Below are 22,808 nucleotides of genomic sequence, written 5' to 3' on the forward strand. Positions count from 1 at the left end.
GAGGAAATCCTGGAACGCTGCAGTAAGCAAAAACAAAAGATGGACGGGAACACTGCCCAATCGACTGTCAGTGCCGGAGACATTTGCAATCACCCATTAAAATTAGGAAAATCCATTAAACACTGGAGCCCTGTTTTTTCCTTTTCAATGATGTCAGCACTGGAAAGTCCACTCTGAAGATATGTCTAGTGTTAAGGTTCATGGGTTGGGAGTATGATTTGTTAAGTATATGTTTAAGTTTAGGGATCAGTTTAGGCTTAGGGTTATGGTTAATTCAGTGTGTTGGTTTGAGTTAGAGTAGGTGTTAGTAATACGTTATAATTAATTTTAAATTGAGGGTTAGAGTTATAGAAAGGGTTGTGGTTGGAGTTATGTTTAATATTTAGTATGAATTACGGCTCTGTTTATTATCAGGCTTTGGAATAGAGGTGTGGTTATTGTCTGAATCTTTTAATTCTGATATTTTTCACAATCATCTCTTCATTACTACTTCCACCAATACGTGATGTATATGAAGATTCTTCAAATAAGTCTGCTCCTGTCGTCAAGTGGTCTATGCTGTATGATCCTTTACTGCTGAACAGTATTAGTCAAGGATAAATTGCTTTTAGGTCTTGCTGACCATGCGTGGTCTGTTGTGACACATATTGTGGGTTGACCAAGAACGAGCAGGTGATTGGACTCATTCCTGCCCACTGGTTGGTATTCCGGTCAGTCTCATCTGCCTGCTTCTGTTGCGGGGATTCTGCTCATGCACAGAACTACGCGCAGGAAACCAGGACCTCAGTGAATTGTGGTGTACCAAAAAACTCACCTCAGTACCTAGAACCCCCATCAGATTAGCAACAGTGTCTCATTCGTTCTCTGTACTATATCGAAGCTACCAATGATTAGACAACCCAGAACAAGCAACTTAGAATACTCTCAGGAATTGTGGGAATCAAGACCACCTTTACGTTGTTATTCTCATATCAGTCCACAACATGAGTAATCATAGACACGGAAAAGTTTTAAAAAGTTTATTTTTAACTACGTGCTCTAAGATGCAGTATTTTGGCTAACATAAGCAAACAAATGATCAAAAATAAAAACATCAGCAGTGTTACAATTCAATAAAAAACAAAGGGAGAAATCATATTATGATAGTGGAAACAGGTCCTTTAATACCTTGTGTACCACCCTCCCCTGGCTAATAAGCTAGTTTTATAATAATAATAGAAGGTCTCTAGGTTTGAATGGGGAACCCTATACCTCCGAGATCAGCTTAGGTGAATCACATCACAGGATCAGCACTGCTCTCTGTGTCTGGAAAGGATTTCTCCAAGAGTGCCAGCATCATGCATGCAATGCAATATTAAAGGCACCGGAGTTTCAGATATTTGCAGCTGTGTGCTTGTTGTGTCTAGAGCGTGGGCCGATCGACCTGAATTCAACAGCATACATTGTTATTTGACCTTGACGGTTTCTGCACACAGTGTTCAGACTAAGGTCGCGGAGCACGTCTATGGATAAGAAAAACAGACTGTTCTCATGTGAAGAAAAAGCAAGCAAGCAGTTTTACTTATAATAAAAGCTACCTGTAGTGTCGTGTGCAAAAGCAGCAAAGTGGCAAGATGGCGTTAACATCTAAAACGCTTATGCTAACATAGCAATGTGTGCAGGCAAAACCCTGTCTTCACTACACTTCTTATTCGTGTCCTGGTTTGTCAATCTTTAGTTTTTATCCCTCCCATGGAGCATCATCTCTTTAGCATAATTTTGGAGGGTAGGCTTCTATGCTTCTACTGTTTGCTTTTCAAGCACTACTTTTTTCTTCATGGTTAAGCACTCCATGAAAGTGCATGTTTTTCCAGTTGTCTACCTTGTACTTCTCTCACCATGCATTGTTTTGCTCTATGTAGTCTGTGTGCTTCTCCGCACCCTCTTCCATGTTGTGCTCACCCTTACTTCCTCTGTATTGCTTCAGCCACCTACAGATTCCCCCACACACTTCTTAAAACAAAAATACGATCAGCTACCTGCGTACACGCACTGAAAGAACGAAGGAAGCAGTCTGGTCAAAGGCATTTTTTTTCTTTTCTTTAAGCACGCTACACAGCATTGGAGGTGCAGTGCAGCATGACTAAAACTCATTAGTATAGCCAATAGGTCTCTGAGGTGTTTTTTTATTGGCTTTACCAATGCTTGTTTACTTTGGTTTCTGGCTCTGCAGATCATACAATGTCCACCGAAACGCTTATTCAATAAGGATGTATGTATGCAATATTTTGTTTGTTTTGACAAAAGCCTCCAAAGAAGATCAACAAAACAAATACAATATATCAGTTACAAACTAGACAATTACAATACTAAACAAGCTTATTAGAAAAAAAACACACACAAAACTAAATGGATACACCTAAAATAAAACCAGAAAATTATGAAAAAGTACAAATGTAACTCTTCCTTGTTATCCCTCACCAGTCTCCAATGTTTATTTCTAGTGGAAACTGTACTCTTTATATTTAAAGGGAATCTATGTCATGTAAGTTCATTCAAAAAGAACAGTGTAACTTCTTTGGAATATAAGAATCATACACATATCAACGTCTATCTAACCTGTAAGGACTGTTTTAAATTGGCAACAAAGCTATGCTAATTTTCATCACTCTATAAAACTCTCTTCTTCACCTTAAAAAGAGGCCAGAATAGTGGAGCAGCCCAGGTGAACTATGTATAGTGTTGTATTGTAATTGCATTGCATATAGCTCTTACTATACTGACGAGGCGTCCATGCCCTTTTTTACCCATAAAACTAAAAAGAATAAGCTTCACTTGAAGCCAATTCAAACCATTCATGCTCAAAGTATATTATCAATTAAACAGCATCATAAATTACTAATGTTATTTTTTTTTACTCTTTAAGTCATAACATTTATTTAAAATATTACACAGTGAAAGGAGGGGCGTGGCTTGGCACATCAAGATGGTGGTCGCACTCTAAGAGTGCTCCGGACCCCTCTAAGATCCATTACCATCCTGACTCTCCTCCAGCGACATCCGTCCAACTGGGGTACCTCTAGCTATGGAGCACCATCTGCCTCGCCTGCCGGTTCCCCCGTGAGTGAGCAGGTCGTCGACATCCCAGAAACCGGCACAAACCTGTGAGAACTCTGATAAGCTGGACCTGACACCCGAAGTGCGCTCCATTGACTCTCCAAGACCAAGCTCGGAGGACACCGACCTTTCATGCAGCGCCCATATCTGAATCCATGCACTAACATTATAAATGACCTAAATTGGAGGAACGTTAATTCCTAAATGTAGAAGGGCCCAACGCATTGCCCTACACAACGCTTCCATAGCTAGTTTTTCTACACTCTAAGTCGTTGTTTACTGGGCAACAGATGCTTCAATTGAAAAAGTATGGTGAGGGAGGTTGGTTAGGATTTTGGGCAGGGGCAGTTGTCCCTGCTCCTGTTTGTGTTACTCTGTCTCTCTGCGACAGGGAGTGCAAAATTCATGGTGCGCCCCGCACACTCCAAGTAATGAATTTGAACGCACTCCACCACTCCCAGGGACTAACCATCGGGAACAACTAGGCGCTCAAGACCTCTGGCCCCACACACCGTCACCCTATCATAATGTCACAGCCTTATAATGGGGGTGAACCCCTTAGAGTCCTTTCATGGAACGTTAACGGACTCTTAGATGATATTAAACTGACTACGATTTTAAAGTATGCACAGAGGGTCCGCCCACATGTGTTTTTCTTGCAAGAGACGCACGTGATGGGAAGTCTGTGCCCCTTTTCAGCATGTCAAGGATTCAATAGGGTCTGGCACTCGGGGTGCTCTAGAGCGACTCAAGGAATGGCGATCCTTCTGCGGCGCTCTCTCAGTGGGCGATTTGTCACAGGTACCCTTGGAGACACCTCTATTAATCTGATGTCAGTATACGCCCCACTAGCATATTTAGACTCCACTCTCCACGCAGCTGTAGAGACAATATCGCCCCTCTCCCAGGGTCTGACGGTGATTGGAGGAGACTTCAGTGCTGTCCCTGAACCAGTTAAAGATGCCACAGGTTCACCATCTTCCCCTAGGAGACTAGGCGCTAACGTCTCAGGGACTGGGCCTCCAAATTAGGCCTCTGTGAAGTCTGGGATTCTTGGATCCCTAGACCGCTACAGTATACACACACATCTGCTGCACACCATACCCACTCCCACATTGACCTCATCTTCAAGCGTGCCCTGGACTGTAGGTCAGTTACAGACTTTGAAATCTTGGTGCAAGGTGTATCAGACCACTCCCCACTCCTCCTACAGATCGCGGGACCCACGGGAGCTCTACTTCCTATATGGAGGCTAATGCATGGTTCCTTCAGGACCAAGAATATAAAGAAGGGATTGAGCGAGAACTGAAACACTATTTCCACACCAATGAGGGAACAGTCCAACTCCATTGTACGCTGTGGGAGGTGGCCAAGGGGTTCCTCAAACGTAGACGGCAGGTCCAGGATCGCCATCTCTCCCAACTCGAGTCCGGGGCCCTTGGCCTGGAAATGGCTGTGGCCACGGCAGACGGGGAGGTGGAACACTGGCAGCTCCCATTAATACAAGAAGAGATCAGATCAGTACATCTCTCTTGAATCTACTAAAATGATTAGGAGGTCCTCAGTCGTTCGGGTTTATGGCTGGAGAAAAAAATGGCAAATAGCTTAATTGGCTCGCTACTCATCCCCTAGTCAACCGGATAGTCCCTGAAATTCGAGACACCCGTGGGCAAGGCTTCAACACCCTGCTGCAATTGCGCAGACCTTCGCAAACTATTATGCGGGGCTTTACTCAACAGATCACTCACATACGCCAGCCACCAGCTCCCTCTTCCTGCAGGGTATCCCCCTTCCTCAGCTCCCAGAGAGAGAAATTTAGGCCTTTGATGAGCCCATTACAACTGAGGAAATCGGAGATGTGAGCTCAACACTGGCTTTCCGCAAGACTCCCAGTTCGGATGGTTTCCCGGTGGAATACTTTGCAGCATTCCATCTTGACCCAACAACTCCACACTCTGTGTGACGAGGTCCTGGAAAGAGGCACCTTTCCCCCTGACAGACACAGCAACCATCATGGTCATACTCAAAGTGGACCCTCCCTCTGCTTTATGTTCTAACTACCGCCCAATTTAGTTAATTAATACTGAGAGAAAACTTTACGCCACGATCTTGCCGCCCATCTGAAGGGGGTGTTCCGCACTCTCAAACACCCTGATCAGTGTGGCTTCATGCAGCATCGTAGCACACAGCACTGTCTGAGTGGCCTTCATGTGGCCCTTGCTCACCGTCACCTCCTCTCTCCATACTTAGCCTAGGTGCTACTTGACTTTGAAAAGGCCTTCGACACGGTCGACTGGTGCTACTTGGGGAGTGTGCTAAAGAAAGTAGGATTTGGCCCTCGTTATCAGAAACTGGTGGGGGTCCTCTACTTCAACCTATCAGCCAGGGTACTCAAACGGGGCATTCTCGGACACCTTCCCTATCAGAATGGGAACCCGACAGGGGTGCCCACTCTGCCCTATCCTATTCACTCTAGCAATGGAGCCCTTGGCTTGTCTTATACGGGCCAACAAGTGGGAACAGGGATGGAGCTGGCATGGCTTCCATGAGGACCGGATCGCTCTGTAAGTAGACGATGTCCCGCTCTTTTTGGCTGACCTGGCCTAATCCAGACCAGGATGCCTCCAGATCCTCCAATCCTTTGAGAGAGCGTCAGGCCTACGTCTTAACCTGGCTCAATGACAGACATTTGGTTCTCGTCCCCAGGTAGAATATACACAGCAGGACAGAGGGAAACAGTAGTAGAGCAGATGTATCCGATTTGGCTATATGAAAGCAACCATATGGTTCCATGGTGTACAGAAACACGGTGATGATCCAGTTCATCCTGAGCTTATAGTAAAGTGGGCTGAACAAGAAATGCATGGTTTTATGAGTTTTGCTGACCATCAAATCAATGGTTTGAAAGCAAATGACTTCAAGACAACTTCACAGTGAAGGTTGCTAAAGGCAGAGTGGCCAGTATAAACGTCAGATACGATGATTTAGTAAATTGTGGCGCAATATTGTCTAAGTATGTTTTTAATAAGGGGATACAATTATGGATTCCAATGTTCCCTGTAAGAGTGCCAGGTGTAGCTTCCAGAAATCTACTCTGGACCACCAACTCCCAATATATTTATTTAACTGCTTGGGCACAATCGCAGTTGTAGAATCCAAGGTATTCCAGTAACAGATGGGATCCAGTCTCTCAAACACTAGAGGCATTGGGTGCATTGTTGATGGACAAAATGTTTTGCATTGAAATTCTAGAGGGCCTTAGTGCAACATTCATCAGATTTGCAATGCCACCAATGCTTCAGATCACCCATGTCAATAGCCAAAGGATCTGATGGAGAATTTATAGGTAATCTTAATGCACCTTACAGGAAATAGTGCTCCAACACTTTGTTTTATAGAAGTACAATGTCCTAGAGCTCCAAGCTATGCAAAGCAATGACTTACACCTGGGCTTTCTAAACCTCTATTGATGGGGAGTTGATATGCAAGCCTAGCCTTCTGGCAAATCACAGAGTGGCCTTGGCTTTAAGATTCAGTGAAATTTCGCTCTTTAAGAGCTGTTTTGTTCAAATCCCATTTGCAGCCATGCCAAAGTAATAAAATCAGTATACTTGATCTAAACTAGTATCATCTAAATGGCCAGTGCACTTGAAAAATCTGGGGTAATTAAAGATCATACCGACAGTTGCACATCTCCTACAGACAAAAGTCACATACAGGGCTGTTGGACTTGGCCCTTCTGGCCGGTTCACCCCGAAACTTTTTGCTTAAAATGGTGACTTGGTTTAGTGATTTTAGTGACTTCTGCGCACTTTACCGCTGTGTCCCAGGGTAAAGTGCGTGCGTGTTGTGAGGTTGGCCTGCCCTCCCATAGGAATGCATGGGGGAATGTATGTGTCCCGGTAGTTCCTGATGCGTGGGGTGTGCAGGCCCGTGTTTGGTATGTGCGGACTCGTGTGAGTGAATGCTGCGCGTTGATGTGTGCGGCGTGCATGTACCTGGTGTGGAAGTGCCACTTCTAGAAGTGGGCACTTCAGTGTGCAGTCTGAAATGTGTGGCTTGTCTGGCGATTGGCTGGTGAGGTCAGGTGACGGACTAGGGAATTCCCCAGAGTCAGGAGGAGTCACCCAGTGGTGAATGGGGAGTTAGCATGTTGATGGCTGGGGAGGAGTGTACCTGGGTCCTGAATAGGACAGGGCTTCCCCCACACAATGCTGGCGCCGGCCCCTGTGGTGCGTCTAATGACCCTAGCCCTGCCAGTGAATAGGGAGAGGGGCTGAGCAAAACAAAGTGCTCAGGAACCTGTTGGAACTGGTTCGCCCCTTCCCTGCACCTTAGACAAAGCCTTATACTGGATAAAAAGGGGCTGTGTCCCCTTACATTGGTGTTCTCTTGCAGGATCCACTTGAGGGGGGGCCTGCTGCTGCTGGGCGCCAGGAGAGACCGCCACTGGGGACTGCCTCCCTGCTGGAGGGCCCTGTGAGCTGGCTCTGGGCCCAGCCTTTGCCCCCTGCTCTCTGGAGGACCTTTTTGTTGCTGAACCCTGCTTGTAGCGCCTGGGAGCGCTTTTTGGACTTCCTAGCGCTGGGCGCGCTGTTTTGCTGGACCTTCCTTTGTTTATAGCGCTGGGAGCGCTGTTTTGCTCTATGGCGCTGTGAGCGCTTGGGATCTGATAGCGGGTGCCCACCCCGCGATCCTGACGGTGTCTGCCAAGTTCGGCGGGTGCCCACCCCGCCGTTGTGCTCGCTGGCGAGGGAGCCTACCCCTCTCATTTGCCAAGGAATTCACCGCCGCGGCCGGGCTTCAGCCGGAAGTCAGGCAGGCCTGGGGGCGGGCCCCGAGACGGAAGCAGGAAGCGGACGGGAGCCTACCCCGCGCTCCTGTGCAGTGAAGATCCAGGCGGGAGCCTACCCCGCGCTGGACCCGAGAGAGGAGAAGGGCGGCCGGAGCTGGTGCGGAGGGGGCGCGAGGCACATTGTCGGTGCCTGCCCCTCCGCGTTGCAAAGAAGTCTCGGCGCCCATCGAGAGAGGAGACGACGCGGGAGTCCCCGAGCAGCCCGGTGAGTGTTTAGCAGGGCTGGGGGACTCCGCGCATGGGCTGGGGGTGCGGGGGCAGTGTCTCGAGCCCCGTGAGGCGCCACCAGAGGGGGCATAAGTATCTAGAGCGCTAGACGCTCCAACGTGCGGGGCATTGCTTCACGAGCCCAGCGAGGCTCCAACGAGGCGCTGAAAGTACTGGGCGGCCCCGGAAGGCAGTGAGCCGCCCCCACGGGGTTGGGGGCATTGTCTGGTGTTCAGAGCGCCCGGAGCGCTCCAACGAAGGGGAGCACGACTGTTCCGAGCCACGAGGGCTCTAGGGGACAGTTTTGAGTGAACAGAGCCCAGAGAGGGCTCCAGAGGCACGCAGAGTGCCTGAAGTTCGTTTTCCAGCTGCCCAGCACTTAGTGGGCAGCTGCCACGTTTAGGTGGGGGACCATTCTTGTTTTAGTCTGCGCAGCTGGCGCAGCCTGACTTTGCTGAACGCAGGGCGTCCTAGCCCCTTCCAGGCCAGTTGGCCCAGGGACTGCCACAGGTGGTGGCATAGGAGTTTTGCGCAATTGTGTTCCTACTGGCACCTCTGAATGTGTGTTGATGCATCATGTGCCATTGCTTTTAAACCTCTGAATGTTTTATGCATCATGTGTGTTCCTTCCGTGCACCTCTGAATGTGTTTTGATGCGTCATGTGCCATTGCTCTACACCTCTGAATGTTTTAGGCATCATGTGTAACGTTCTATTACCCCTACAGGTATTGTGATACGTAGGTGGTTGTTGCTTTCTCCTAGTACAGGTGGTGCTAGTGAGGTTCTAGTTCCCTGCGTGACAGTCTCCTAAGGTAGTTAGGGTTACGCAGGTGGTACTTCCCCGATACCAGTAAGTACTGGTTGTGTGCTATACAGATTATTTTTGTGCTACAGTGATTTTATATATTTTATGTGCTAAATATCTAAAAGTGCTAATTCCTGACAGTGGTCCAGGTGGCCCTGTCTTGTACATAATCCCTTGTAAATTCTGCCCGTGCCTGTTGGCACATTGTAAAGTGTGTGTTCCTATCTAATGTGTTGTGTATAATACAGAGGTTATTTTTATAGAATACCTTGTGTGGAGTTTCCTTTGTGGTGGGCCTTGGGTGTTGTTGCTGGGTGCGCGCGCAAACGCTTTACACATCGCCTCAGAGATAAGCCTGACTGCTCGTGCCAAGCTACCAAGGGGGTGAGCAGGGGTTATCTTTGGCGTGTAACTTCCTTGCCCTGACTAGAGTGGTGGTTTCTGCCTGACTTTGGCGCAAGCCTTAGCCAACCAGAAATCGCCAGGTCTAACAAGGGCCAAATCTTTTAGAGGTGCATTTCTCCACGTGAGCAATAAAAACTGAAAGATCTGGGCCCAATTTAGAGTTCTGTGGACTGTTACTCCATCACAAATATGACAGATATCCCGTCCGTCGTATTACAAGTGCATTATATCCAATGGCACTTGTAATACCACAGACAGGATAACCGCCATGTTTTTGATGGAGTAACCCATCCGTTAAACTCTAATTCAGGTCCTTGGTCATTTGTGCTCACATTTCCTTTGAAACCTGCTTGGACATGTAGAAGTACATTTCTATAAATAAGCCAGCCCTTTAGTTTATCCAACATTATTCCTGAAAATATTTACTGCATATTATCAATCATATGGGTCTACAGCTCCTAGGATCATTATGATGTCCTAAGCGCAAAGCTGTAATTATTAGCAGAAGTATGAAGCACATCTTCATTATTAACTAACCTTCTACTGATAAAATCAATCACAGACCAGAAAGCGGCCCACAACATCCGCAAATCCTTTTCGATAAAGGTGCTAAATTCTTAGCATTGTGTTCATACAATTTCAAACTCAAGTTGTAGTGCCTGGACCAAGAGGTGGACCAAGAGGCTCTATCCCTTCTGTCTTCAGTGAAAACCAAACATGTTGTAAACATTCTATTATAAGAAGTACAGTTGCGAGGACCTTAAATTCATACACCTACATAACATGGTAGAGAGGTTTCTCAATCGTCTTATAAAAGCAAATTAACTCTCAACACACCCCCATATGCTTTTAACAAGCAACTTGTGAATCACATTTTAGAGTCTTAGAGATCCCCTTACCCAAGAGCAATTACCTTTGTACTCTCTTGGGACACACTGTTTTCTCACACATTTCCTAAAAAACTGTTTTGCTTTTACACAAATTATTGCAGAGGACGTTTTCCTCGAAGTTTTTTTAAAGCATGACTAGACCTCTGCCTAGGCCCATGGTTGTCAAGCCCCAAATGATAGCATCATCCACATATAATAAGACTTGAACATCCATCTTACCCAGTAGGGGAGGAATCACGCAATAATGTTGTCAAAGTGGATAAATAATTCACAAATAAAAAGGAGCACCGAAATGAACCACTGTTTGAAGCAAATTATCTTTGTGAGTACTCGGTTAACCCTCATAAAAATACAGGTCTATGTGCAAGTAAGCAAGGTCACCAATAGCTTAAAAAAAACATAGGGACACCAAAGAGGTTGCACCTGGCACAGTGCTGCCATATCAACTCTGACAAAGCACACAGAAAAATCTATACAACAGTAAAAATCACTTGCTCAAATTTATCTTAATAAGGTGGATACTTAGAGGGAAAAGTGCATGCTACAAAATACAGCCCCTTGCGACCATTAAATTCTATTTGTGTTACTATTCATCAGTACTTCCCTATGAGTTAAGTTCCATGCAGATATAGGTCTACAATGTAGTATGAAATTACACTCCACCATTGAATATTCATTCTGTTTGAAGCAAGCTTGTTCCAAGCTCAAGAAAACTTTATTTCGGAATAATCCATAAAAGCACATAAAAACAATATAAAACATTGACAACAATGGATAAAATCTTTAAAAATAATGCATCCAAACAGCCAATACATACTAATTACATACATAAATCAGGTTGACGTTTTTAGGTATTTTTTCCGTTTATGCCAGAAAGCCCCCAAGAATTTTGCCACTGCAAAGACAATGTGTGCGGCCGTTTCGCTCTTGAGAATTCTAAAGGCTTGATGACACCTTACAAAGCCCATGTTCCTACAGATCGGAATGATCCACTTTCTGCGGAGCTCAGTATAGCCTGTGCAAAAAAATATAAAATGCAGCTCAGTTTCCTCACTTGCGCTGCATGCCGGGCAAATACTGGATGTCGACAGGGACCAGGAGCTAGTGAAAGCACGGATTGGCAAGGACCCGTGCCTCCATTGTAGGTAGAGCTTCCTAATTATTACGGGGTAAACATTATCCAAGGCCGATTCGAAGGTGTATGTGCTCTTCATGAGAAGGAATTGGTTTGTTAGGGACCCTAAGGATTTGGAGGGTCGAAGTAAAGGAGCCTTAGAATCATGATACACCTTGGTTAGAGCCTTTTTAGAAAATTTGGGACACACATTTCCAGGATCATTCCATAGTGCATCTAATCCTAGGCTCATAAAACTATTCCTTATGAATTTAAGCCAAGGAATATTCCCCGAGTTTGGGAAGCTGAGAACTTCCTGGAGACCCTGTCTATAGTGAATCAATTCAGGCACTGTCCATAATCTGCGCCAGTAGATCACAGGTCGAAGTGCCAACTCTTCCTCCAATGGTCTAATGCCTAAGTCAAGTCGTAGGGGCACTAGCGGTGTACTCGGAGGAAGGGCTACTAGACACCTAAGGAATCTATTCTCCTCCTTTGCCAGACTATCCAGGATTTTATGACCCCATAGTTCACTCCCATAGGTAACTGCTCCTCTTGCTTGGACTCTATAAATATGAAGAGGAGGGCCTATGGGTTTAAGGGTTGACCTATTCTTCCCCACCAATGCTAGTATTCCTCCAATATGTTGCGCCAGCTTCAGCCTTGTTTTCTCCTGATGTTGACCCCACCCCAATTCCTCATTGAGTGTGACACCAAGATATTCAAACGTGCTCACTCGGTCTAGTACATTTTCCCCAATGCGAGGAATACGGTGAAACCTGGGTGGCGGATTGAAGGCCATGAATTTGGTCTTTGTGGTGTTAATTTCCAATCCATGCTCTCTACAGAAGTCCCCAAAACCATCCAGAACACGCTGGATTCCCATAGGTGACTTGGAGAGAAGGAGGGTATCGTCAGCAAACATAATTGCTGGGACCCTCCTTCCCGCCAACTTCGGGACATCCGAATTGGGGACCCCATTAAGGTGGTCAATGACCCCGTTAACAAAGAGGCAGAACAGGGTCGGTGCAAGTACGCACCCCTGTCTTACCCCTCTCTCAACCGGGAACTTGTTTGAGAGTACGCCCTGCGCACCGCACCTCACACGGGCATAAGTGTTAGTATGGAGGCGGATGATCATGTTCAGGATATCAGCTGGCATCCCAGCTTTCGCCAGGACTTCCCAAAGCTTACCACGGGGAACAAGGTCGAACGCAGCCCTTAGATCAACAAATACAGTATAGAGGCTGCCACCCTCCAGCTGTATTGTTTTCCAATGTATAAGGGACAGCCTAAAGACCTGGTCCACGGTAGAGATCTTCTGGCGAAACCCAGCCTGAAGAGGGCTCAGGACATCCCTCTCCTCGATCCAGTCCAAAAGTCGATCCAACAGAAGCCTCGCAAAGAGTTTCTGTGGAACGTCTATCAGACTGATCGGTCTATAATTGGCGGGGAGCAAAGGTGAGCCCCTTTTAAAAATGGGCACAATCTCCGCCCCCAGCCAAGTTGGGGGAAGTGCCATCCCATGAATAATTGCATTAAACAGTATCAGAAAGTACAGTGCCCAAATTCTGACTTCGTGCCTTAGGAGGTCGCCTGGAATCTTATCTAAACCTGGCGCTTTTCCCAAAGAAAGGCAAGTGATTGCCCTTTCCACTTCCTCCAGCTTAAAGTCTTCCAACACCGTGCAACTATCAATGGGGTTCACTAGGCTCTCAGGCGGTGTTCCCATTTGGTCTAGCCCAACACTGCTATAGAGGGACGAGAAGTGTTTTTCCCAGACTTCGGCTGTAACATTACCTTCTATTGCCTTTACAGGCTCAGCAGAACCATGTCTGACTATGTGCCAGAATTTTTTGGAATCTCTAACTTTGAGAGCAGATGTTATTTCTGACCAGTTCTCCCAGTCCCAGTCTATTTTCGCGGCTTCCAGACTGGACTTATAGGCCACCCTCTTTTCCCTGATCACAAAGGATGTTTCCTTATTTTTAAGTGCTTGGAGGAGATCTTTCTTTGCTACCCTGCAGCTGGTATTGAACCAAGAGCCTCTTTCGCTCCTCGGTTTCCTGCCCCGGACCACAGGATTCAATACCTCAGCTAGATTAACACAAAGAGCCTGATGGATATCCTCAAGGGAAGAACAGCCATCCGACGAGGGCAATTGAGGGAGAAGGCTCTCCATTCTTTCCAAAGTTTCAGCCACTTGCTCATATATAGCTATACGGTTCGGTTTTTCTAATAGTCTATCCCACCTTAGTCTTCGTCTGTTGCTAGACAGAGTAAGGCTAAGGGCAGGTAAACCGTTTCCCCGAGAATCTGGCCTAAGGAGACCATCCGCAGCTAATGAAAGGATTAGAGGGTTGTGATCACTATCAGCCCTTTGGGCAATTTTAAAGTCTAATGCCAATTTCCAATCTTGGAGTTTGATCAGTATGTAATCGATCCGCGACTCCTGCCTTGGTCTGTTAAAAGTTGGCTGGGGCAGGTTATCCCCCTTGAACCTACCATTGCATGCTCTGAGTGAGTTTGCCAATGTTAATGTTAGAACTTGCAATAAGAGAGGTGAGGCTACCCTGACTGGCGGACCTATAATTCTTTCGATTCCCCAGAGGTCATCCTCCTCACTGGTGATCCCATCTAAATACGTCGGGAGTGGTTCAAACTGAATATTGAAGTCCCCTCCGACCAAGAGTATGTCTGGGCCAGTGAGGGAGTCAAGAAAAAGCCCTAGATCCTCCAGTGTCCTTGAGGTGGCTGCAACTCCAACCGGTCTAGAGTGTATATTTACCAGTCTCAGACCCGCCCCATTGGGCCAACGCAAGACGACACATAGGATATCCAGAGAGTTAGTTTCTACCACCTCGGCGGTGCAACCTAAATGAGAAGCAATCCATGTTGATAGGCCACCAGACGGGCATCCCTTCCCGCCCCATCTAGCTGGAATATCAAAAATAGCAAAACCGGGGTGGCTAAGATTTTCTCTAGACCACGTCTCTTGGAACATGCATATATCATGTTCTTTAATAAAGGTTTCCCAATCAGTATTACCTAACTTGTTGGGAAGCCCAGCCACATTCCATGACATAATCTCTAAAGCCCTCATAGTTCTAGTTACAGACATAGAAGCCTCATGCGGGGTAGTTTCTTCTAACCTTAGGGGAGCACAGACCTCCCGTGCGCTTTGTGCGTTGCATGAGGACCCCTGTAGAACTTTGGGCTTTCGTAGGAAGCTGCCACCCCCCACCTCCACCCCGTTCCCCATGTTTGCGGAACGGTAAGATTCGGTAGCTATTTCATCTATGGCCACCAGAGCATGTTCCAGGGGCCCTAAGCGACCCGCCAGTGAGGACATAGATTGCCTGTCAGAGATAGAGTGGTGTAGAAAGCAGGTCGACCGTTTGAAAATCAAATCCATACCCTCATCCTGGTCCCCTTGTGTGCTATGTCCATAACCAGAAGAGATACTGAGTCAATCACAGTCATCAACTCCTGATAAGGCCCCAAATCTATTGACAACTTCGAGGGGAGTAAATGGTAGCGTGTAATTCACCCTCCGAGGTCCCATTCTATGATTCCTAAATGGAACCATAGTCCATTCTGCTGCATTTTCATATGCCACATGGCTAAGTGCATGCGTGTTATAATGTGGAACAAGGGAAGCAGATGGTGCTACGAATGGATGAAGAGGGGCCACTGTTTTTCTTGGAGCCCTGGGATGTACATTATTAGAGACTATTGATCTTGGGTAAAAATATGATAATACACGGGGATTTATAAATCCCCGTGTGGAGCCCAAGGGGTAGTCTAAGATGTATTTGACTGCATTAGGGTCTCTAAAGTTAATAATGATTACATCCCCTTCTAAATCTTTGATTCTACGGCCCAACCAAGGAAGTCTCCGAACATGCAGTATCTCTCCATTGATGTTAGGGGGAAGGGGTCTATTTGTCCTAAGCCAGTGCACGATTTTATTTTTTAGGTTATAATAACCCTCATTTCTGCCCTTATCCAGAGGTGGAACTTCTGTTAACACCACCACATATGGTACCGCCTCTGGGGGCAAATTAACTTGATGGCTACGTGAATCGCTTACTCTAACTGAGAGGTGATTCTCCCCCTTCTCGTTTGGGGATGTTACTCTGTTAGGGATTACTAATTCCTTCCTTAGTTCACCATCTACGTGTTGGCCATGGCTTAGATTAATTGCGGTAAGGGTGGGCTTATCCCTGCGCTGAGAATTGGAGCTACCTATCTCATTAATCCTAGTGTGCGTGAGAGGTGGATCTAAGTCCGTAGGGGGAGACGGGTAGTGAGTAGAATCTTTCGATGTACCTGGATGTTTTGTGAATAAAGATTCTAGATTCCCCAGTCGTGACTCTATATTTTTTAATCTTTCTATGATAGGTAGGGTGAACGATCTAATCAGCTTCTCGATGCTCTCAAGGTATGATGTCACTGTACATAGTTCAGGGAGGAGCAACGGAGGGCGAGACAAGTCAGGAGGAGGAACAACCAGGGAAGGGGAGGGTGTTGCAGCCAAGTCACATGTAGTTAAGTGTGATAATGGAGCCTTTGTCAGTGATACAGTGCTCTCAATTTGTATGGGGCCCTTGCCAAAATCAGTGTGATTAATATTACGAATTGGCAAGTTGCCTAACCTCTTTCTTCTCTTGGGCGGGGGGGGCCTTATAACTTTGGACACCTGTATCCTCCCTGGCTTTTTAATAGTGGTCTTAGCCCTCGGTTCAATTGGAGTAATAACAATATCAATTTCCTTTCCAGAAATAATAGAAGTATTGGGGGAAGACACATTAGTTAAAACTAGTGGCGAGTTAAAATTACTGGGTGTGGGATCAATTGTTCTTAACAGCTCTGGGACGTTATCCATGGCTAGCGCCTCCTGCGTCAGGGTAGAAGGGCTTAGCACAATAGAGGACAAAGGCAGAGGAGATATACTGTCCATTAATGTCCTATTTTTCATACACTCTATGGAGCGGCGTCGCTCAACCCTTCGTTCAGCGAGGGTAATCTCCTTGTCCGTAGGTATCTTTTTGAAATAGTCTACCAATGTACCTTTGGTTGGAACGCCATGTTTAGCAGGAGAGTTAGTAGCTAAAATAGCAGCCATATTAATACTAACAGTGTGAAGCTGTAGACTCGCGATTAGTAGATGTTGCGAATAGGGAGTTACCCCAGTCCGGTCTCCTCGTGTCTCTGAGGGCCTCAGAGGGCCCGCTCTTTGCCCGGTCTTCGCCCCGGCTCTCGTCCCGCACGCGTCCCGCTAGCGCGCGAGGACTGTATTACGATATTATAGAAGAGGGGGGCGGAGATAGGGGAGGAGTCGGGAAGAGGGCCAGGTGCAGCCGGTGTGGAGCGCGCACAGCTCCCTGGTCCTCGCAGTCCCGAATGCGTGTATCTCTAGTAGCAGGCTCTCCCCTGCAGCTGGTGAGTTCAAACAGCGCTATGGCTCCAGGTTGCGGCGTCCGTTGTAGATGACAAGCCCCAATGTCCAACAGCAGGGAAACGATCCTCGAGCGGCTCCCGCGAAGCGGGGGCCGCGAGTAGTTAAGTACTTTGCGGGGGAGGAGTCGGGAAGAGGGCCAGGTGCAGCCGGTGTGGAGCACGCACAGCTCCCTGGTCCTTGCAGTCCCGAATGCGTGTATCTCTAGTAGCAGGCTCTCCCCTGCAGCTGGTGAGTTCAAACAGCGCTATGGCTCCAGGTTGCGGCGTCCGTTGTAGATGACAAGCCCCAATGTCCAACAGCAGGGAAACGATCCTCGAGCTTGTTCCATTTTTCTTGCAAAGAGTTCCATACAAACAACTATATAGTCTAGTTGTGAGCCAATAAAAGCTACCACCCTTGATGAATGTCAAAGCATATCCCAATGTACTCTCCTATTTAATATTACCTATTAATATTAAATGTCACATTCCCTACAGAGAATTTCTCCTTCTTCTCAATTTGGGGAAAGGCTCCGAAAGGTATTCGGATTTTCCTAATCTGTGTCGGGACACATGTTTCTGACCGACTCGGAATATTTCTAACTGACCGATTACGATAGAAGGAAACCGTTCGGTCAGTTGGATCCTACATTAGGAAACTCCGAGTCGGTCAGAGCCGATTCGTACAGCTCAATGGACAGCGTTTCCGACCGACCGACCGATTATGATTAGGGCTCCCGGTTTTATGGTATTTATTTTGTGGACATTTCCGTCTGTATTTATCCATATTTATTTTTTGCAAATTTTATCTGTATTTATCCATATTTATTTTGGGTTTTGTGGAAAAATGAAGCTGAAATTAGTATATTTCCACATTTATTTAACCGGTAAATATGCACTCATGCTTGAATGCCTACTAGGTTTCAATGCTGTAGACACCTGCAGAAGATAAATTAATGCACTTTTAATAAAATATGCACATTTTAGTATCAACCTTGTGCATATCTACTTGTTAAAGCCTCTTTACTAAAAGTACTTTCTTTTTTAGCCCCCTTACCTATCAATCCACACAGTTATTGGCCTGGCAGTCATGGCATAGAGTATTTAGAATTACTCAAAAAGTAAACCAATTTCCGTTTTTATCCACATTTAAAAATAAATACTGACAAGAAAATAAATGTTTTCTGTCTGTATTTATCTGTAAAAATCAGTAAAAACGGAAAACAGGGAGCCTTAATTATGATGTCGGATTCCGACAGGCTTTCCGACTCAATTTGTCCGACACGAAAAGGCTGTCGGAAACAGACTTTGGGGGCCTCTAGCAGGCCCCCCTTCATCCTGAGGCCTCTGGTTGGGGGCCGTTGGGTACCCAAAGGACCACCCCGTAGAACCATGCACAGTGTGACAGGCACCATGGGGTGCCCGCCACAGGGTGCACGGTTTTCCGCAACCATCCTTTTTTCAATGGTTTCGGTTGGAACACAGGCTCCCATTGAACTCAATGGAAGACTTTCCGAATGGTGTTCGAAAGCATCATAATCAGTCGGTCGGAACTGACTCCAACAAGGAGTCGGGAGGTTTAGTTTCCGACTGACATCGTAATCATGCCCAGGAATAGTCCAGACTATAGCTAGCTCACTGTCCGTAGAATAACTAAGGATTCCATTATCATTGAAATTAAGTCTACAGCTATAATTACATCAGATAAACAATTCCTCTAACTTAATTTTTTCCATTTGGGGATGTAGTTCAGCTGTTTATCAAAGGAATGCTGGTGGAATATAAACATTGGAATATAACACTTAATTATTTGCCTATAAACTCACACAAGAGAAATGTAATGTGAATCCCATCAGTTATATATTTTGCATATCCAATACCTTAAACCGCAAACCAAAATCTATCCTCAATAAAATATCCATTTCCCTTTTGTGTGGCCATGTGTCACCTTTTTATCAGAAGAGTTATTCAAGGAGAAATCAGAGACTATCCATGTACCCTGCAAACTAATTACATTTAGATCCCTGAACTCACAAAATGATTTTTTTCCTATTGATTAGCTAAGCCTGATACATGTTTGTAAATGGCTTGCAGCACTGAACAGTCTTCCTACATTCCGTAATCTTCCTAACTGATGTGAGACTATAAAGGTAGTCCTTTGATGCTGTGTGCTATAAACTTTGCCAGCAAATTACTGTTATATTTGTGTACTTCCTATGCAAAGAAAAACAATAAAGTTCTCTTTTAAAAAAGGTTGCCAAGTTTTATGTGGCAATGGGCAATGGCATGTGGAAATTCTTATAAACACAAATTTGGGTCATGCCACAAAGACAATATTTATCTTCCTCAAGCAGATAGGATCCAACCCTCACAGAATAAATAGTGAATTTGATATAGCAATATTATTTTTTGTGCCACCCACAATGTTTTTGGTTAGCAAATTGCCTCTTACTTTTCTGAAGGAACTACTTTTAATGGAGATTAGAGGCAATCTTACTCCTAAGTCCTTTACCCAGGGAGCTGGTGGAAATGGAGTGACATCAATACTAATGCGTAAATGAACAGCATTTGCTACTTCCATCTTACAAGAATTACTTGTTAATTTAATTCAGGATTTGGTGTTCCAAACCAGCATTCCACCTTCTTTCACAGCTTTATATTTACCAAATTGCCAGTATTTACAAATGTAGACATGATGTATTTTTTTTTTTTTTTTATTTTACGAAGTTTTATATAACGCAAACTTGACCCGGTATCGGGTACCAGAGCACTTTAAATAGCACCAGTTGTGTTGATAGACACATTCATTTTTTTGTTAGGCACGGAGAGATTAAGTGATTTGCCCAGAATCATAGGATGTTCAGCGTCATTGCCAAGACTCGAACCCGGTTCCCCAGATTTGAGGTCGGCCGCCCTAGCCATTAGGCCAACTCCTCACCCTATAAAATCATATGGATTAAACTATATTAAATATTCAAGATCTATTTAAAATATACAACTGGGAATAAATTTACCAAGTCAAGTTGATCAATATCATTTGCGTACTGAGTCCAGAGGTTCCACGATATTAATTGCACACAGCTCAGGGACTAGTGTCAGGTGACTCAGGGTCTTCTCACAAACAAAATCTTTTGTAAGGCTATCTAAAGGCATAAAACAATAAAGGCAACAACAATAAGCCTTGGGTAGCTAATATTGTATATGGTACATCAGAAGTTAACTTTATCCCAGGATGAATTTTAATTTTACAAGCTTGATTTTTATATGTGCTCCCTTGATTCCCCCTTTTTCTACAGAACAACTATTTTCTTTTCTTTAGATCTGGTCTTAACTAAAGCAAATATGGGAAACTGAGCGCTACAGGGTTTGATGTTTGACTCATCTTGTGTTACTCTATTTCTTAATTGACTCATCTTGTGTTACTCTATTTCTTAAATAGACAGTATATTGGTGGGTACGACAAACAACTTGGAAATTGAGTAAACTCTTTCATTGACTAGACCATCATTTATTCTTTTCCCTTCTTTGGCAGTAATGCTAGCTCTCTATTTCCTCATTTTTTATGAGACCCTACTCTCGATGCAGGTAAATCCTTGGCCGCTTCCAATAAGGTTGTTCAACACGGTCAATATGACAGAAGAGTGATTAGAACTTGATACAAATATTCCTAGAAATTGCATAACTGAAGACAATATTTTCATGGTACAATATTTCTGAGATATACAAATTCACCGGGTGCTGGGGTGGGAAGGATTCCCACAATAAGGGTATTACTGATAAACTGGACTCTAATTGCTGCAGTAGAATATTATTCTGCTAACCCTGAAAAATGAATGCCTAACATCACGTTCCCAGGAGAGTTCCTTCCAGACATATTCAATTTATGTGAGAGGTTTAGCTTTACATAAGGTTGACTATATTAGCAGAGAACGGAAAACTTGAAATGCAGCCCTCTCTTTAGGTGAAGCCTACGTTGAAGTTTTAGGCATTTTCACATCCTTGACCACAAGAGCGGGGCACACACTAGATTCACTTATCTCTTGAAATGACTGTACATCATAATAGGTGTTGCTACTCACAACTTTCATTCTACCTGATATTTCTTCAGTTTTATCAAATCAATTTCAACTACATTATTACAAACGTTGCCAACAGACTGGCTTGGCTTTTTAAAAAAAAGAAGGAAAAAAAAAAAGAAGAACTGCAGATAATGGTGTAGTATGAGGTAATATTTTCTAGTGCACATTTTAACCTAACACATTTTTTCCTTGCACCTCTTGTTGTGCAAATGTCATTCTGATGCTATGTGCATAGATGGGATACTTGACGCGTGGGACTTCAACTTCCATACTATCATTTTGGGAGACATAACCAGGCAAAGAATGATACTTCGACATACCATTCCATACAGTGCCATACTATAAAAAAAACTAAATCCACCCCTAAACCTGGTCCATGTCCCAGGCAACCAATCTGGTCAGTGGGTTGGTAGTATTTACTTGCCAATAAGTGCTGAATGTATATTCGTAATTGATTATTGCCTCATATAATTCTTCTTTGTCATGAACCACTTCAAAAAAGGATTCTAAACAGGTATTACATATGTTGCTTTGAATATTTATATTTTTTAAATTAGCAACATGGTAGTTAGTTTTAATCAGATGCTACAGCCTACAAACTGGTAAATACATGCGCTGGTGAATATTAGTCGATGGCAGTTCTGTATAACTGGCTTGCATGGCAGCCTCCAGAGAGAGCATAATTATGGTACCAGGACTGGTATCATCTCATTTAATGTAAGTGGCTGCAAGACCCCAGGTCCACTCACCTGTTATGATACTGGATAGCACTAGAAAGGGCTCTGGCACATATCCGAGAACAAATCAGGTGGACCGTTTCACTCAGCCAATTCTTGAAGCTGCAAAAAGTAAACACATTTTACAATATGAAAGTCACCTTTGCAGTCTGAACTGAGAACTTCTGGTATGGTCCATGCCAAGTCCACTTAATCATTCCTTTCCTGTTCTACCCATGGACTCAACCAGAGTGGGTTAAAAAAACATAACAGATGGATTAAAATTATAATTTTGCGAGCAAAATAGTAACTTTTCAGCAAAAACCTTTTTTGCTTGAGATTTCACCCACTACACAGTACATATTGTTCAGTTATACCTCAGGCAAAAACGACTTTTCTGACCATTTTCACCTGCTATTTTGTTTTAAAACTTTTTAAAAATTGGCGAAATTGCTAAAGTTTTTTGTTTAAAAAAAAAATAGTTCGCAAAATGCAAAAACTCACAAATTGTATATATCCGTTGGAATAAAACACTTCTTGTGACTTGGTGGCACACAGTACTGCGGCTTACAATGGAGTTAAGATGAACCTAACGGTGATAACCAGCCTTGCTTCTTTTCAATGGCTTGAAGATTGAATATCTCTCAACTTATCAAAACTTCAAAAAGGGTCCCATGACCTTGAAATGTTGGTCCAACATGAACTTTTCCTGAAAATGCTTTCGACTAAATGACTATTTTGCAGGGTAAACTCTGGTAAAAGGATAGCCAGACATTGGAACTAAGTTTCCGTCCAACATCCATCCCTTCACTTGGTAAACAGTGCAGAAGCCGAATCCATAGGAGATTTTCAAAGTGCCAGTCACTACAAAAACTGTTTCTATTTATGCTTATTATATGTACATTTATCTTATATGAATATCCTGAAAATCTTGCATTGATACTGCCATCTTGGACATACACTGGACACCCATACAATAAAGCATTTAACCACAGCGCGTTTACTCCATCAGCAGTGGCTTGCGATTCAGCAGGTGAGACCAGCCAAGACAGCTGCTCGCTGTTCGTTTAGGAAACCTGTGGAATCCGCACCTAAGTTTTTCCTGCATTCGGATGTGTTTACAGGGGTGAGTCCAGGCCACGTGACCTGCCAACAAGGTTCCCAGACAGGGAGAGACAACAGCAGCCAGTTCAGCAGG

General features: G+C 44.7%; 1 protein-coding gene across 1 annotated transcript in view; it reads right to left on the reverse strand.

Annotated features, from left to right (window-relative positions):
* Positions 1 to 22,808, reverse strand: part of GPAT3 (glycerol-3-phosphate acyltransferase 3) — a 395,920-nt gene that overhangs the window by 130,346 nt on the left and 242,766 nt on the right. Inside the window, exon 5 of the mRNA XM_085636576.1 lies at positions 21,644 to 21,733. Within this exon, the coding sequence (XP_085492702.1) occupies positions 21,644 to 21,733 (90 nt within the window). The remainder of the gene's footprint in view (positions 1 to 21,643; positions 21,734 to 22,808) is intronic.

Source organism: Triturus cristatus, chromosome 2_1 (assembly GCF_964204655.1).
Source record: "Triturus cristatus chromosome 2_1, aTriCri1.1, whole genome shotgun sequence".
Classification (NCBI taxonomy): Eukaryota; Metazoa; Chordata; class Amphibia; order Caudata; family Salamandridae; genus Triturus; species Triturus cristatus.